General features: G+C 44.7%; 1 protein-coding gene across 9 annotated transcripts in view; it reads right to left on the bottom strand.

Moving 5' to 3' along the window:
• LOC126534061 (uncharacterized) overlaps nucleotides 1-17,108 on the bottom strand; it is a 40,715-nt gene that overhangs the window by 4,926 nt on the left and 18,681 nt on the right. For 2 of the 9 annotated variants that reach the window (XR_008613170.2, XM_055072613.2), the window contains 2 exons: nucleotides 3,071-3,148; nucleotides 1,430-1,476 (listed from right to left, as the gene is read on the bottom strand). The exons of 4 other annotated variants lie outside the window; for them this stretch is intronic. Coding sequence is in view for 1 of the 5 variants with exons in the window: in XM_055072613.2 (XP_054928588.1) it covers nucleotides 1,430-1,476; nucleotides 3,071-3,148 (125 nt within the window). In the remaining 4 variants the exon portion in view is untranslated. The remainder of the gene's footprint in view (nucleotides 1-1,429; nucleotides 1,477-3,070; nucleotides 3,149-17,108) is intronic. 3 more of the 9 variants (XR_008613169.2, XR_011895488.1, XR_008613171.2) reach the window with 2 other exon arrangements.

The raw sequence follows: 17,108 nt of genomic DNA, 5'->3' as shown, positions 1-17,108 counted from the left end.
TTCCTGAGCGCTTGTTGCCTCTGCCTTAACCGGGTTATAAGCCTTTGCATTTATTACTTGCTTACGGGGGCGTCAGCCATTGAGAAGCTCACGTGGTTTTTCTGTACTACGCGACTAGACGCCGTGTTTCTTTACGTTGCATGCGTTGTTACAATGAATGTATGTACTGTACCCTTCCCTTTGATGATCGCTTGTAGCGTCTCCATTACGCGATGGATGAGCCATTGCATTTTTTGCTAGCTTAGGGGAGTACGAGCCATTGCTGGTGATGATAGCTTTTGTACCATTGGACCGGACGGCGCGCTTTCTTCGAAACCATCGGGGGTATGCGCCACTTAAGGCTCTCGCCTTAAATATAATTGTAATGCACCAACATGGTGATTGCAAACAGGTACATATCCCATACCGTACACCATTAATAAAATATATCCAGAGAGGGAGATTAAGATGGACTGCAACGATTGTAATGGCATCATTGGAATCAGACATATGCTGGCGGGGTGCCCCGCGATTCTCCCCAACCTCGTTGAAGAATGGACACAGTGGGAGAAAAGTATTTAAAGCCCATTGTTTCAGGACCAACTAAGGGCCGTCCAGAGGGCCCATGATGTCGCTGAAAGGCTTGGCCTGACAGTGCCAACGTGGGAGCGGCCCGCCTTGACTTAAGAAGTCGAGCCTCCGGACCTCATTCCAATAAATGTTTTCACACACACACACCAACATGGTGTGAATCAAATATATTTAAATAATAAGAAATGACTAATTTCACGCATATGTGAAAGCCTGTGATAAGTGAAGCATTCTGTGAGAGAGCGAGACAAACAAATGAAGGTAACGGACACAGGTTAAACAAAGCGAAAATCCGAGTTGCCACCCTGCACTGGGTGGGGGAGGGAGCGAGACGTTAAAGCTAAGAAGCTACTAAAAGGAGAGAGAGAAACATAGTGCATGCACGCAATAAGCTTTGTTCAAAGGACAGGAAAGCACTTAACACTTGCAAGTGCTAGAGTCGCCCATCCAGGTCGGTTCTCCTTAAGAACTGCAAGAATGTATTTCTAGCCCTCGGCTGCAACGGCTCATGAAGTCTTTATTCGGAGATGACTGCTTCTGACAATGCTGTGACGTCAATACGAGCCGGCACAGTCTCGTTTGTTTGCCTTTGTGAACTGTGTCAAAGACCACTGCAGCAAACGTTTACAATATATCTCGACTTTCTTTCTTCGGTTCAATGTAGGTCAAGGCTCCTGGCTCGACCCGCGTACTGGTATTATTTCGTCCGCATTAGTCCTTGTTGCATTTCAGAGAATTTCTTACCGGGCAAGTTGATATTGATTCATTATACCTAGTTTCATGGCGCCAAAAAAAAAAAAAACAGCACACAGCACACAAAACAGGACAACGGGACAAAGCGCCACGCAGGACTACTCACAACGAACGACGTCCTCTCTTGTGTCGTGTGTGTGTTTTTTCTTGCGCCTGAAAAATAGGTATAATCAATCCTTCCGGAACATTCGGTTGCTTCTGTTGCTGACTTTTTCACCTCTCCTTAGCGAACTCATTCAAAGTTGTGGTTAGCCGTGCGTGTTACGATGACGTGGTATCGCAAACAGCTCGAAAGCAGATCAAATATTAAGGGAACGCACCACACCAGCGTAGATTTCCTAAATCTTGTGCTGCTGTCGTGCTTCTTGCAATGTTATGTTGATTTTTTAAAATTCGCTTGTCGTCTCTTTTTCTCACTGCTTGCTTCTTGTTCCGCTGGTTTATTTGGGCACTTAAGGGCGGTGACATGTATCCCTTCTAAGGTATTCGCAAAGAATATTCCTTCTCAGCGGCACATGCCCGGTTGCTGATACCCTGTGACATAAGTTGTCTGTTGGGACACATATATCCAGTGGCCCAAGTTCTACACTCGGCAAGACAGCAATAGCTAGCACCACAAAAGAACAATGGGGAATGCGTAAAGAAAGCTTCGCTATAAAATATGCGGGTCCCATGCTTAGTGGCAATTTATTTAGGCGAAGCCTTCGTTGGCGTTTGTAAGGAAAGCTAGGGGTAATGATGTTGATGGTACGCAACAATCAAATGAACACAAAAATATTGGCGACGATGGAACGACCACGAAGTCATGACGACGGCGATATCATTGCGAAGATATGTGGATGGCGACACGACTGCGGTGGTTTAACTGTGACTCTATGACTGCGAGCTAATGTGGATGACAGCATGGCGGCAACAAAATTGGTGACGATGCAGTGACAACGACGACATGACGACGACAGTACAGACTGAAAAGCTCAATCAGAACCGTCGAACAAATTTTGGCGTTTTACCTGTCCAAACCACCATTTAATTGTAATGCGAGCCGTAATGGAGGGATGCGGATTAATGTTGAACAACTGGCGTTCTTTCAACGTGATTATCATCCTCCAGCTATTCCTTAAGTGCAATGCATGACGAAGGCTTCTCCTAACGTTATCAAATTTTGCTGTCTTGTTGATACAAAGGTGTGCCTGCGAAATTCTCAGCGTCATCACTCTACCCAGTTCTATGCAATCCTCGACTGCATTCCACATCTCTCGTCAGCCAATTTGTAATTCTAATGGATGATCACTTACCTAATCAACAGATTACTTGTCTATACCAGCTCCATTTTTTGTCACAATGCCAGCTAGAATATCGGCTGACCTCATTTTTCATTTTATCCGCACCGCTCGCATCGCGTCTTTCGAAATTACAGGTGTAAAGTAGCGTTAGCAAAAAATACGGGCTCTCGCGCAATAACGGCCTGGGTGCTTTTAGTTTTCCTTCTCAGCACGCCAGAACAACACAGCTAGATAATCTTTGCACAAGGCGTGTAGCGGAGCCATACTGGCGACTCAGGCAGCAGAGAAGGTGAGGGTTCGTAATATGGCTTTAGGTGGATAACATGCACTGTCTCATACCCACGCAGACGCAGATCTGGTGAAGCTGTCAGGGCTCATCGGTGTAGTTCACTGTCGCGATGTGGCGTCTAGAATTCTGGTACGGAACATGATATTGTGCGAGAAGTTCAAGAGAGGCCACAAACTTGAGGCGGTATCCATAACCATGTGAGAGAACCGGTAAAAAATATGGGCGCCGGCTGATGACGGCGGTCATGTCGTGCCTGCGGATGTAATTGGCGTCCTATTCAGAAGAATACTTATCCCAACCTGCACCACCTACACAGAATACACCCCACGAGGTTCACTGACAAGTGCCCGTGGTGCACAGACACACCTACATTAAAACACATCACATGGGATTGCCCCAGGAGGCCTGCGCACATGGACAGCCCCATATTACACCAACATCCACTAATGAGGAATAGGCAGTGGGAGGCATGGCTTGCGGACGAGGGTTGGGAGAGCCAGCTGGCTCTTCTCGACCAAGCCCAGTGAGCCGCTCGTGCCAGTGGGGCCCTGGAAGGGGGGCCCCAACCATCGTGCCTTGTTTTATTTATATTCAATAAAGTTTTACTCGCTCACTCGATGGTTATTGAACATGTCAGCTGATGGCAATCTTTACGGTACTGAGCCGCTTCTAAAATTATAGTGCCCTCAGAAGCGTCAGGGCGCTATGGAAGCAGAGTATTCAATAGACACGTAGAATCGCGTCCGTAGAAGAGAAAAAAAGGGGGCAAAGCCTGTAGTCACTAGCGTCGTGGTGTTGTAGGCTAACATAACGAACGGGAGTACGGTCGCCCAATTGGTGCTGTCGGACGGGACATACTTTCCGAACATGTCGCCGAGTGTGCTACGGAATGGCCAAGTCGAACTGTTCTCTTGTGGGTGATACGCGGCCGATCTCTTGTGAATGATTTTGGGCACTCAATGAGAATGGTGTAACGCTTCAGGACTAAGTTGAGCGGTAGACTAGGCTTAAGTAGGGTGAAGGACATTGCGCCCGAGGAGGCGAAAGCAGTGAGTCTTAAGCTGCCGTTTATTCCAGCAAGAAGACGAAGAACTCGATCACCGCACGTGGTTCTTTTTATTTTTGCTTGGGCTATTTCGTTCCTTTTGTTAACACACTCAGCCCACGAAATGAGGTGCCTTTTTAGGAAGCGCAAATGTTGTAAAGGCCGCATCACTACTTTGCCGTTTCCAAGGTTTAGGTGACACGTGCCCAATTCCGCCGTTTCCTGTAATGTTATACAGGAGACGTGCGTGTTTCCGCCACAGTCCGCGGACGGTGTCGTCGCGCACTATGACTATTTTCTTCAGCAATGCTAGTGATGTCTGACACTGGCATACTATGAGCACTTCTGACGAGTAATAAATATTCATTCCTAATAAATAAATAATAATAATAAATAAATATTCCTTGTGCCAGTGGTTGCAGAAATCGTTTTGCATCTCTTGACGCTGTATCCATTTTTAAGAAGCTCAGTATCGCAGCTAGGCACTACGGCTACAGTTTGTAAGTCAGGAAATGCCGTCATTCACTTGTCATGGAAGAAAGGGGCATGTGTGAAAACTTCTGGTTCCTGTGGCGCAGGGTACAGTCAACGGATGCCATTACCACAGGACAAGAATGTGAGCTGCCCTCAGCTTGGCTCCCACAACTGTTCTACTGCTCCACACACATTTCCCGCTCATGTAAGTTACACAACCGGTTTAACCTAACACTACGAACTGAGAACAGACGTACTTATGAAACACAGTGGTGTGCTTAGGAAACAGCGTAGAGAGAACGCATGCTAGGGCGTAGGCCTTCGAGCAGGAACGGCAACAATACGGCAGATGTAATGCAAAGTATAACGACAACCCATGTGGCCGGGAAAATAGACAATGCCAAAACGGGCAGTGCAATATTGAGCAGATGCAGAAGCAGCAGCAATATGTGGTGCAGACACCGCCGCGAAAGCCGACGTCTCTGAGATAAAACTTCCGACAAAAAGTAGCATACCTTATGAACAAGCTATAACATGAGATCAATCAACATACCGATCAGAAAATGAGACATATTATATACACAGCTGACTAAAAGATGAGTAACACTATGAAGTTGACAAGATGTTTAACTACGTCAATAAAACCACCACATAAATCGGTGAGACCCAGCACCACGACAGAGCAAATGGGGGACAACCTCAATGTGAAAATGGACAAGATGGGCAAGGTGCTGAGCACACATAATTCCGTCCTAGAGAAGAGGAGAAACAAGCTTAAAACAAGTCCATAACTTACTTAAGAAGAAACGCGTGAATAAACGAAACTCCCAGCACACAGAGCGGAGAAAAAAATTGGGAACGAGAAATGTGACCAATGTTCTCAAAATCTGTAAGTGGAACTGTAGAGTGAGCAATCAGAAAAGACAAATATTATTTAAGTTTAGCATCTTTTATTAAGGGGATATCACTGCGCTACAGACAATATCAAGCTTGGCGGCTAGGAGACACGCACTCCTGAAGGAATAAGCTGGGCAGCTATGTTATGTTGAGAAACAAGCTCATACACCCCTTACACTCCGCTCCCCCCTCCCGCCCGAAAAAAGAAAGAAGCGTGGAGCACGAATACATGCGTTCATCTTTCAATGTAGTTTTAAGGTATTCTCGGATTGTTCTACACGGATGCTTTCCCGTGTTAACAACGGTGATTACATTCCGTTTTTCGGAAAAAAAGGAAATGTGTGGGTGGTAATGTGCATGGGACGTATTTGAACAATACCGTCTTAGCTCCTGCCTAGCGTTCTACCATGTCTTGCTATCAAATACTGTTTAAATGTGCTTTTAGTCACAAGAAAAAATAACAGCAACCTGCATGTGCACCTGTGTTAAGCGAGCATGGCAAGTTCAGCGAACTGCGCATTTAGGAGAGAGGATCTATGCGAGAATACCGAGCTAGAATAAATCTCGCCACTCAACGTTGAACTCTTCCCAGTCACAGAATTAACCCTGACTGATAAAGGTCCTAGTTTATGCTGGAATATTCTAGCGTGGGCCGAACCTACGTCAACTAGCACCTTGGCTTTACTGACTGTGAGCTTAACTGCAATTTTCATATCAATAACCAAAGGTTCTTTGCCGCCGTTTCCCATATTTTTGTAACATAGTTTGACCAACTTAAATTCGCGGATGTAGGTATGCCTAAGTATGTCGGTAAGCCAACCGTTGAAATAAACTGTGTAATTAAAATCGAAGATATGAATTGCCTTATTTCTTATGCTCAATGCGACAGTCTTATTCTAATTTGTTTTCATTTCCATTTGTTGCACCATTTTTCCACAGTCCTAAGACAGTCGCAAAGTAATTGCTAATCTTTCCTGCTATGAATTTTGTACTATATTAGATCATTATCGGCGAAAAGTCGCACAGTGATTATTTCGTCAATTGCAGGGCAGATGTCATTTATATAGACTAAAACAGGACTTAACACACACCCCTGTGGGGCACCGGAGCTCACGTTCAACGACTTTGAATTAATGTGCTAACCTTTTACGTATGGGTTTCTGCCCCTGAGGTATGCTGTTATTCATTTTATTATTACCCCTTTATTGACATATCCGTCAGTTACACAATGAATTATGCATGTAGCATTCTGTATAATGCTTTCGGAATATCAAAACAGATAGCATCTATCTGTTTCTTATTGTTTAATGTACTGGCAAAGTGATGCATTCTTTCAAGAAGTGTTGTGGAAACGTACGGTTGGAATCCGCTTTGGCTGGCAAAAATATGTTTGCGTTTTTGATGTACGTGTAAATTGACTTAACTATAACGTTATTCGAATTTCGCTGTATTTTTATATTGAATGTTGTTATGTGTTATATGAATATAACTTTATACAAATATCGTTAACGCAGGTCAACGATTCTGGACTATAATTTCCAACACTTTGTCTCCAGACCTGTGCACAGGTAGCCATTGCCGTAGGCCAGTCGCAGGACTGGCTTATGGTCTACAATTGAGGTGTCAAATATAATTTTTTAAATGATCCGCAAGCCCATTTCGCATACCTGCGTTGAAATGCGTTCGGTATCTCATTGGGACATTCCAGTTTTCGACGTCACTTTTCAGTAGTAGAACTGTAATTCCCTCATACGGGACATTTATGTCTGGTATTTTTTTCCGAGCGAATCAATGGAGAGAATATGGGTCCAATACTGAATTGTGACGGAACAGAAAACACCGACTGAAAGAACTCGTGTAAAGAAGTAATCACTGCAGGATCAGTAACCACGGGGTTACCTACTACAATGCTATGTGACTCGCACTTTTTGAACATGGGACGCCAAAAATTATTGCAAGACGACCTCACGAAATCTGGCAGTTTCTTTGTAATATCTACTTTTAGCTTCAGTAATCATAGAAGGCAATGGCGTGGACAACTCAGTTATTCTTGCGCGGTCTTTTGTTATTTTCCGTCTCTGGCGCCTCATTCTACGTTTTAGTTGGGCGATTTCCCTACTGATCCGAGGGTTCCTTTCAGTTCTCGTTCTTTTAAGAAACGACACCAAGTTGCTAATATAATGCAAAAGAACATGCTTGAACGATTTCCACATGGTATTGATGTCACCTCAAGAATAAGAACTGTCCGGTACAAATGAGAAGTAGTCAACGATATTTGTGTCATCTGCATTGAAAAAGTTTGGAACATATGTAATTGCCTCTTCACGTTTTGGCATTCTTTCGTTACGTGCTATGTGAACGAAGACAACTTCATGGTCTAGGATACCCTTCTTAACTGACATTTCAAATTGGTCAAGCGCCCGTCAAGGAATACGATATTCAGGATAGAGGTACTTTCCCCTGACTGCCGTTTACTTTGGCAAACAAATCTTGAAAGGTCATGGGTGGATGCAATGTCAAGGAGCCAATTGCACTCTGCAGCGACTCTGTCGCGATTATGTCCCGGGTAAATGCAGGTAAATTGAAACCACCGGCTACGAGTAGCCGGCAGCTGCGCTTTTTCTTTGCTTCTAAGTAACTCTGCATCGACTCTAAGAATGAGAGAGGTGTGTGTGGTGGTCGGAAACTGCACCGAGAAGGAATGATGACGTTCCAATGTTCATTTCAGTCCAAACACCTTTGTTTCCTGGAATACCGCCTAGTTTTATTGAATTCAATATTAAATTTATTACCGTAACGCCGCCTTCTCGAGACTGCCGATCCCGACGCACTACTTTGTATCCGGGAGGTACTAGCTCATAATCTTGAATCTATGAACGCGACCATGTCTCCCTGATCGTAACAACGTGCGGATTACATATGACTATAATGTACTCTAAGCCTGCAGTATTATTCATGGTACTGCTAACATTAACGTTAACTGCATAAAATGCCCTGGGTTACTGCTGACAGAGTACTTTTATTGAGCCTGACCGTGACTCGACGGATTGCTCGTCATGCCAACTGCGCATATCTGCATCGATGCACACTTTATCATCATAAGACGTATGCGCTATCCTCGTTTTCATTAATTCTGCGCATAATCCCAAAGAAGTTTGCGTTTGGCAGCTGTTTCCTTATTGTAGTTATGAGCAATACACGTACCAGTTCTCTCTAGTTTATTTTAAATTTCTTGCACACTTTTTACTTTTCTGGCATTGCAAAGCTTCTGAATAACAGTGCGCGGCTGTTTGTTCAACTGTGTGCACTGTTGCGTTCAGCTGTTTATCAAATAAATCGGTAAGCACTTTCATAGATAGTCCTGCTGTTTCTCTTTTACCCTCCGGAATTCCGAATACCACAAGATTATTTCGTCTGCGTCTTTCTCCCAGGGACACAAGCGTATCGATCAGCGTTTTTACAGTCGCGTTGCATGGTAATAATATTGGATTATAAGATGGCAACGAGAAACCGAAACAAATTCTAGCTGGTGGGCGACGCCGGAATACGATGCCGTCGGAGCGAAACGTCACGTGGCCTGCTGCTGGGAACGACGGCGCGTTTCGGTTATCACCTATAAAAGCGTGAACTATGCTTCCAATGGCCACACGTGCTGTAGACTGATGGCAAACATGATTATAGCAGTAGGGTTGGCGGCGATTTCTGTGAATGTGATTTGAGATGACGTGGGAGAAGAATTTTCGGTAGCGTTAGAAAAGATTGAGTCTTGGTTGACATTTCCACCTCACACGGGTGGGCGAATACTGCGAAAAAAAAGAGGAGGAGGAGAATCAAACATTTTTTTTTCGGACCAGTATCCCGGGGCAAGCACCTGTTCTACTCTAGGTGGGAGGTGTACTCATTCCAGGAACCCTATAGCCTTCACTGCCTCCTTGGTCCTGGCGACGAGGCGTCGTTGTTGTTCCCGGAGACGAGCTTCTCCTACCACGTTTCGATGAGGTCCTTGCTTTGTTGTATGGCGTCACAGTATTTCGGTGAGGGCGATGCGTCTGTGTCTAGACGCCATAGGCACTCGAGGATCAGGTGTGGCGAGGTGTCCGGTGCGCCGCACACTGGGAAGTGGTTGTGGCAGGGGTTTGCAGCGTTGCGTAGAGTCTGTGCATGAGTATTCCGTGGGTGTAAGTAAGGAACAACAACACTTTTGAAGCCTAGAAAGTGAGGGGCAGATGCAAGTGAGGACATTTAGTCCGAGCGATTGTGCTTCTGGTGTGTCGTGGCTGTTGCGCCGACGCGCACCAGTTCCTGAGAGAATTAACGCACCGGTGCCGATCGGTTCTTGTGAACAAGTTCCTAGCCGTCATCCAGTATAAACGCCCTGTGTTGGGACAGCCTGTAATTCTGTAAACTTGATTCAGGCAAGGAGAACATTTTTTTTTGCCAGTCCCACCATACCTGCAAGACTATATCCCATTAAGACTGGATGCCTAATGTAGTACCGCACTTATCTTCTTCAACGAACATGACAGCTCTACAAATATATTTACGTTTATATGATGCGTGCCGTTCCTTTAAATCCTACACTATTGTTCTTATAATAGCGCACCGGATAACTGGAAGCAGGCGTTTATTTTGCAGAAGCTGCTTAGTTGAGCACACGTACAGTCGCCAATGGCATTATATTGAAGGCACGAAACATAAGGTAAGTGTAACGTGTTTTTCTCAGTAATCACACTCGAGAATAATTAGTTTCGTTTACACCCCTAGAAAAATGCCGAAGGACGCAGCTATCTTCTTTTTATCTTGTTCTTCCTTGACTGAACAAAATCTAGCGTTTTGGGGGGGGGTCTATGCTTACGAGGCACCCTGTTCAGTTCTCACTACCTGGGCTTCTTTCACGTGCACCTAAACATAATTACAGATTGAATCCCGCGACATGTTGCAGTCTTTGATTTTCGAACCCTCGTCTGTATAGTGTCTCTTACTAATTAATTGTGCTTAAAGAATAATAAACTGAAACTGAAAAAAAAACTGACCTGGTTTGGACCCGTGAGCTCGACTTTAGCAGAGCAACGGCTTATCCACTTTACAGCGAACGGCTTATCTACTTTACTCTTAAAATTTTCACACCCTTATGGGTGTAATGCGGGTGTACTGATCTTTTCACCCTTGTAAACACCCTTGAAACATCCTTCTTAAACGGAAAAGGGTGTTCAACATGAAAACACCCTTGGAACACCCCAGTCTTTCTAATTTACACCCTAATTATAAGGGAGTAAGTGAACAAGCTTACAGTATATGATAAATGAACATTGCCAGTTAAGGCGTTGATATTGGCTATACATGAAACGCGCGGTACCTGCGCTTGAATCAGGTAGCTGGAATGATTAGATCGGGGCATCTAGGCAGCAGCGCACTGGCTCCGAACAGCGGTCAAAAATGAAGTTTCCCACGAATGTTGATATCGAACGGATGACACTAACGCGCAGACTTTGTATAGCCAGATATCTGCAAAAGGCTTCATATGATCAATGGCAAAATATTTACAATGCTATCACTGAATACTTAAAGGTGTGCAACCAGTTAGACTGGGAATGGTTAAGAGTGAGGGCTAACGGTAAATAGCTCACCAACTTACGGTTTGTAGATGACATTCGCATACTCAGCAACGCTGCAGACTATTTGCAACGAACTTTTGAGGACCTTGGATAAGAAAGTGTAAGAGTCTGATTGAGAGTTAGTGTGCAGAAGAGAAAAGTAATGTTCCGCAGCCTGGCGAGAGAACGAATGTCATGGTCGGCAGTCAGCCTCTAGAACCTGCGCAGAAATACGTTTATTGAGGTTAATTACTCGCAGGGGTCTCTGATCAAGGAAATTAACAAAAATAAAAAGTTAGCTGGAGAGCTTACGGCAGGCATTACTAAATCAAGACCAGGGAGCTTACTGCTAATCATTGCTTTCTACCGTTACTAACGTATGGGGCCGAAACTTGGAAGTTACCAAAGAAGCTTGGGAAGACGTTGAGGACCGCGCAACGAGCGATGGAATGAAAATTATTAGGCATGACGATAATAGACTGGAAGACAGCGATGTGGATTAGAGAGCGAATGGGGATAGCTGATATTCTGGTTGACATTAAGACGAAGAAGTCGTGCTGGGCATACATTGCAAAGCGTAAGAGGGAGAACTGCTGGTCTATTGGAGTTGCAGAATGGGCGCTAAGGGAAGGGAAGCACAGTCGAGGACGGCAGAGAATAATGTGGACGTGATGGAATTGGGAAACTTGAAGACACGTGGAACCAGTTAGCACAAGACAGGGGTAGTGGAGATCGCCGGAGAAGCTTTCGTCCTGCGATGGACGTCAAAATAAGCTGATGATGGTTATGTGACGACATCCATGCCAGCTTCGCGACATGTCATTCATGTTATCTCATGCATGCGTGTCATGCACGTTCTGATAGCTCGATTTACGTCGATTGCGGGAGGGGGGGCTAGTAGCGGCGTAGCCAAGTGGGGCACGCCGGGCACTTGTAACGCTCACTAACAGTAAATTTTTTGCTACTATGGCAATGGCCCCGCTCCTTCCTCCTCCACGGTCAATTGGGAACCCACCCCCCCCCTCACACGCAAAAATGTTCTGCCTACGCCACTGTGGGGAGGGGATTGTAAGATTGCTCTAGACCCCTCCCCCTAACTTGTCAACGGAAACGGGGGAGGGCAGGGCAGCTGCCGCCGGGCCGCAAACTCTAGGCAGCCCAATTACCGGCTGCATTTCCCTTTGGACGTGAATACTGCTCTAATGTCATTACACTGTAGGATTCGTGGCGGTTCGAGGGCATGCGACAATAAAAAAAAAACACATACAGCCATCAGCAAGTCTTAGCTTGAGTAGATCTTTGGGAGTTAGGCAAGACTCTCATAAAAAAAAAAAGCTTGGCACCCCTCTTACATGCATTGTCAACTCTGGGTCACCGCTGACTGCACATTTCCGGTAAAAAGAATCACACAGGAACTCCTCTCGGATTTGTCTAAGTATGCCTAAGCATTGTGACTCTTCCTCATCTACACGCAGTCCATGTCGTTATCAATCTTATGAGACTTGATCCGACGACTATAAGCGACAGCGCTGCGGCGACACGAGCTGCTGAGGTCGGCGGCGCCAAGTGAAGGGTGCAAGCAAAGTACTGCAGGTGGCGGGGCCAGGTGCGCTGGTGACGTTCCGTTCGTTTTGAGCCGTTATCGCTCTTTAGCACTTCTCATCCGCGTCGAACCATTATCAATCGTTCTCCGGCGGCGGCTGCTTGTAACACGGCCGCGCGAACCGTATCTTGAAAGCGAACAGCATTGTGGACAGAGTGGGCCCACTGCTGAAAACTTCACGCGCTGTGTTCTCACCGTTTACTTCGCTTTGAAAACAGACGCGTGTACACCTATCTTGAAAGTGATGTGCGAAAAGCGCACAGTGCGGCATGAGCTGAAAGCTTCGTGAGCGCAGTGTTCTCGCCGCTTCAGTCGCGTTGAAGCGAGAGCTAGCACGAAGGTGAATTCACTCGCTGCAGCGGGTTCTATTTTGAAAGATATCGTGCGGTACGGACTGACGGACGGATGGTTTTTCTTGTTGGGTAAGTATAGAAATGCTTACGTTATAAAAAAAATCGCAGGGTTCGCGAATTTCGCGATAACAACCAACACCAACCTACTCCCCCGCCCCCCGCTGAGCGATGCCGTCTTGATCGCCCCCTCCCAACCCTGGGAAAAGGGACACGACCGCTCTAACTCAGTTGAAGAAACGATGATGAAACGTTAACAACGACAAGAACGACATTTCCTAACGAGTTGTCTTATGGCCTCCGAGATTTGCGGGCGAAGCTGGCGCGCGCGAACCTGGGAGGCCATAATTGGCCGCTTAATAGCATAAAAAGACAAAAAGATAATGCCAAACGACACAATTAAAAATTCAAACAAGGAACTGATCTTAGCTGTACTGTTTGGGGAAAAGAAATTAAAAATTAGACAGCCGCAACACACGCCACTAAAGCCACCACCGCCGGCATAACGCGGAACCAACAGTTGGCAACATTCATTCGCGCTTCATTGCTTCGTCCCGCTTCGTCTCCGCAACGAGTGCCGCCATCCTTTCGCGCCGGCCGTTTTGTCATAGTTCTGTTTTTCTGCAAGTCCGTGCACGCAGCTCCTCGGTAGATGCACGGGTGCACGGCGTCGCATTGCGACCTGCGCCATATTCTCGTGTTCGCGCAATCGGTGTGAAACATGTCGCATGTGAAATATTTGATAGAAGTTCCTCACGTCCAAGTCAAGCCGCCGTACAAGTCTATGGCTGTGTGCCCCGTTCTCGGAAGCGTCGACGGGTTTCCGGCATGCGGATTTCAGGTACGTGCAAATGCGTTTCGCCCTCCTATTGAGCTCCGGAGCAAAGCGTGCAATATTTCATGTGAAAGATGCAGTGACCGTCACCATGGTGTGAATTTCGAGCGGCAAACGAGAACTGTGGCACTTAGCGCAAACCGCGGCTGCTAAGTCAGCGTGGAAATTTTTTACGTTACCGTAATATGTTGCTGTCAGTCTAATCTGTAGCTTGTGGACAGCTAGCCCATTGACTTTTGCTTGTGGCGGCGATAGGTATGTAAATGGAAGCGGTAGTAATTTTCGAGAGCAGACAGTTGTTTCGCTCGATGTTTGTCGAGTTCATGGCGTTATGAAGGCTAGAAAACTGGCTTGATCGTGCTTAGGTCCAACTCCAAGGGGCCTAACGTTGGCGTTGTATATGTTTGTTTTCCGTGCCGCGAGTACCACTTTCATCCTTTTGTTGCATGAGAGTGGTAGCTGCTACATGTCGTCTGGGCAGAATACAATAAAAGAGAGTTCCTCACTTTCATACGTATGCAGTGTGACGTAACAAAATTTCCAGCGTTTTATTCGGAGCGTAAATATCCAGTATAGTTTAGTAAGAAACTCAAATTCTTTCTTAGCTTAGTAGGTGTGAAACAAGTGAAACTCTCATTCCTTTTTCAATTGTTCGCCCAAACCGCACCGCCCGCAGATGCGTCATCGGGTAATTGACAGTAGCTTCGCTACGTGAGTTGTTTTATGCGCCAATATTGCCCGGTTAAGTATCCTGTTAATTTATGCCGACGCTCGTTCATCTTGATTTTAAGCGATTACTATCCCCGAGTACCGGACGATGCCAAACTTGTTGCGAGGTGTAGCAAACGCGGGAAATTCAAAGTGGCGTGGCTGCATGTTCCCATTTTTACGTTTCTTGCATTCAAAGCCAACAGACACAGTATCACTGATTTATTTCCATTTCTGCTGTACTTGATCAATCTAATGTGACAACTGCATTCGGTCTTTAATGTTCTCTATTTACTGTGTATTCAGCTTGGCTGCCAGAAAATGCTTGAATTTTTTGCAGTATCCAAGTGACGAAATATTTGACTGACGGCCGTGTGTGAAACATGCAAGATGACAAAACTGGTAGCGAAATGATGAGATGTTTTTTTATAGCGTTTGAACTCGACTTTTGGTGAAGATGTCGATCGACCTTCGGCCTGGTGACAGCACACCCCACATGGCCAAAGTGCAGCCTATCAGTTGAGTGCCCCCGAATGGACCATCAACATCGGAAAATGAAGCAGAGCCAGGTAGGGGCAATTTTTACTTTGGAACAGAATACTGACAGCTGCCTCTTTTTTTAAGAACTAAATAACTTATTTACAAACCAATCCTTTCTCTTTGTGCAGCCTACATAGAATTGTTTTTTGCTTGTTATACAGATCTTCAGAAAGCAGTTTTTCTGAACCCTTTTTGCATGCACAAATAAATAAAGAGGAGTGCACTTTCTGAAGAAATTGATGCACTGAAATGTGCATTCGACACACAATGAGATGCAAAATAACCAACAACTTTAAAGCGGTAAAAAAAAACAAGTTTGAGACATGTTATAACATCATAACCCGCATTGGCATACGGATCTAAATATAACAGCAACTGAGGTGCATGCAGAGAAGTGTTTGTAAATGTTTGCAAGATATGTACATTGTCTAACAAATTGTTTTTATTTACTCGGAGCTTCTTGGTGCCATGGCAGTGCAGTAAAAGCTCAAAATGATGCCCCTGCTCCTAATAAAGCACCTTTAGATTTTAAAATTACATTATGGGCTTTTACATTCCAAAGTCACAACCTGAAGTTCTGGGAACCTGGCCTTCTTTAATGTACACCTGAATCTATATGCATAAGCGTTATTGCATTTTACCCCCATTGGAGCGCAGCTGGCATCATAGTAAGTGGGCTATAACACCAGGTCAAAATGAGAAATACTGCTTAGAACTACCAACTTCTTGCCTCACAAGCACTTTGCACTAAGTTAAAGGAGTATGGAGTACTGACAGCGACCGTTTATGTACCAATTTCTTTTTAGGCTGGCTCCGTTATTAGGGTGCGAAGCTTCAATTAGTCAAAACCAGCCTAAATTACAGGACCAGCTCAAAACACTCACCATGTATAGCTGGATTTGGACATGAAAATGGAGTCAATTCATTTCGCCGAAAATGGAGCTGGCAGTCACACTATATCATGCATTTTGCTTAAAACATGATCAATAATAATTAATCAATTCCTAAAATATTCTTTTCAAAACGTTTTTTTCAAGCATGAAAGGAGGAGCCAAATGGTGTTCAGGTGCACGAGTGCTTAGTTGTACAGCACTTCTTGCATGTATTCACTGGCTTCTTTCAAGCTTGAAAAAAAAATTTGTTGCACCTATTGAGCAGCAGAAAGCTGGATTGGGAATTTTTCAGGATGCTCTACAATTTTCACACTGACACTTTTGCTTTGAATATAATATTTGAGCAGTTAAATAATCGTTAATAACTAATTATCTAATTAGGAAAAATTCAGGAATTGGTTTCACTTCCTCAAAACGATGGCAAACGTCATTACATTGGTGCTGTCCAGCTACGTGGCACTTGTACATATTTAAAGCTTTCACATGTCACACAGACCACCTGGTAATTACAAGGCATATATAGAAGTGGCTAAGTTGTGTGAGCCAGCCATGTGTAGCGAATCATGAGAAACAGCCATGTTTCTTGGACTTAAGGGCATGATAAGATTTACATGCTCAACACCTTGTATCAGTGTGTTCTAGACGTGTTCGTAGTTTAGCTGCTACATAAACAATATTTCTCCACGTGTAAGCTCATATGCATCTTTCAAGTACATTGCCTCGTGTGTCCAAAATAAACCATCCTCGCGCTTCCTTCATTATGACTTCATCTGTTGCTGTGCTAAATTTTTAACATGTAACTGCACAAATTTTCATCTAGTTTTCATATTTCCTCGTTGTTTGGTGGCTTTATTTCTGGACAAGTTGTTTTCGTTAAACCCTGTTACACACAGCAGTACACAGCATTTCTGCCTAGAGTGGGAATTGTTTTTTTTTTCAGATTGACATTAGTACACCTTGCCTGGGCAATGTAAGGCATCTACATAACACGGCCCTGCAATAATGTTTTATATTGCATTCCAGCATCATGCAAAAGCTGTTTACTTACCACATTAGAATATGTATAAGTGTTGGAAGTAACAGAACTGGAAGAAGCCAGTAGATAATGAGGCCAAGGAAAGTATACAGGAACATGTTTTAAGTTTTTTGTATGAAGTATAGAAATGATAAATTCTAGGTAAATAAAAGTGGATTAAAAGATATCCACCTGTGGGTGGGGAACGGACCCATAACCTTCACATTACGCATGTGATATACTAACCACTGTGGTACTA

Source organism: Dermacentor andersoni, chromosome 7 (assembly GCF_023375885.2).
Source record: "Dermacentor andersoni chromosome 7, qqDerAnde1_hic_scaffold, whole genome shotgun sequence".
Taxonomy (NCBI): Eukaryota; Metazoa; Arthropoda; class Arachnida; order Ixodida; family Ixodidae; genus Dermacentor; species Dermacentor andersoni.
This window is presented reverse-complemented; position numbering and strand designations above follow the sequence as displayed.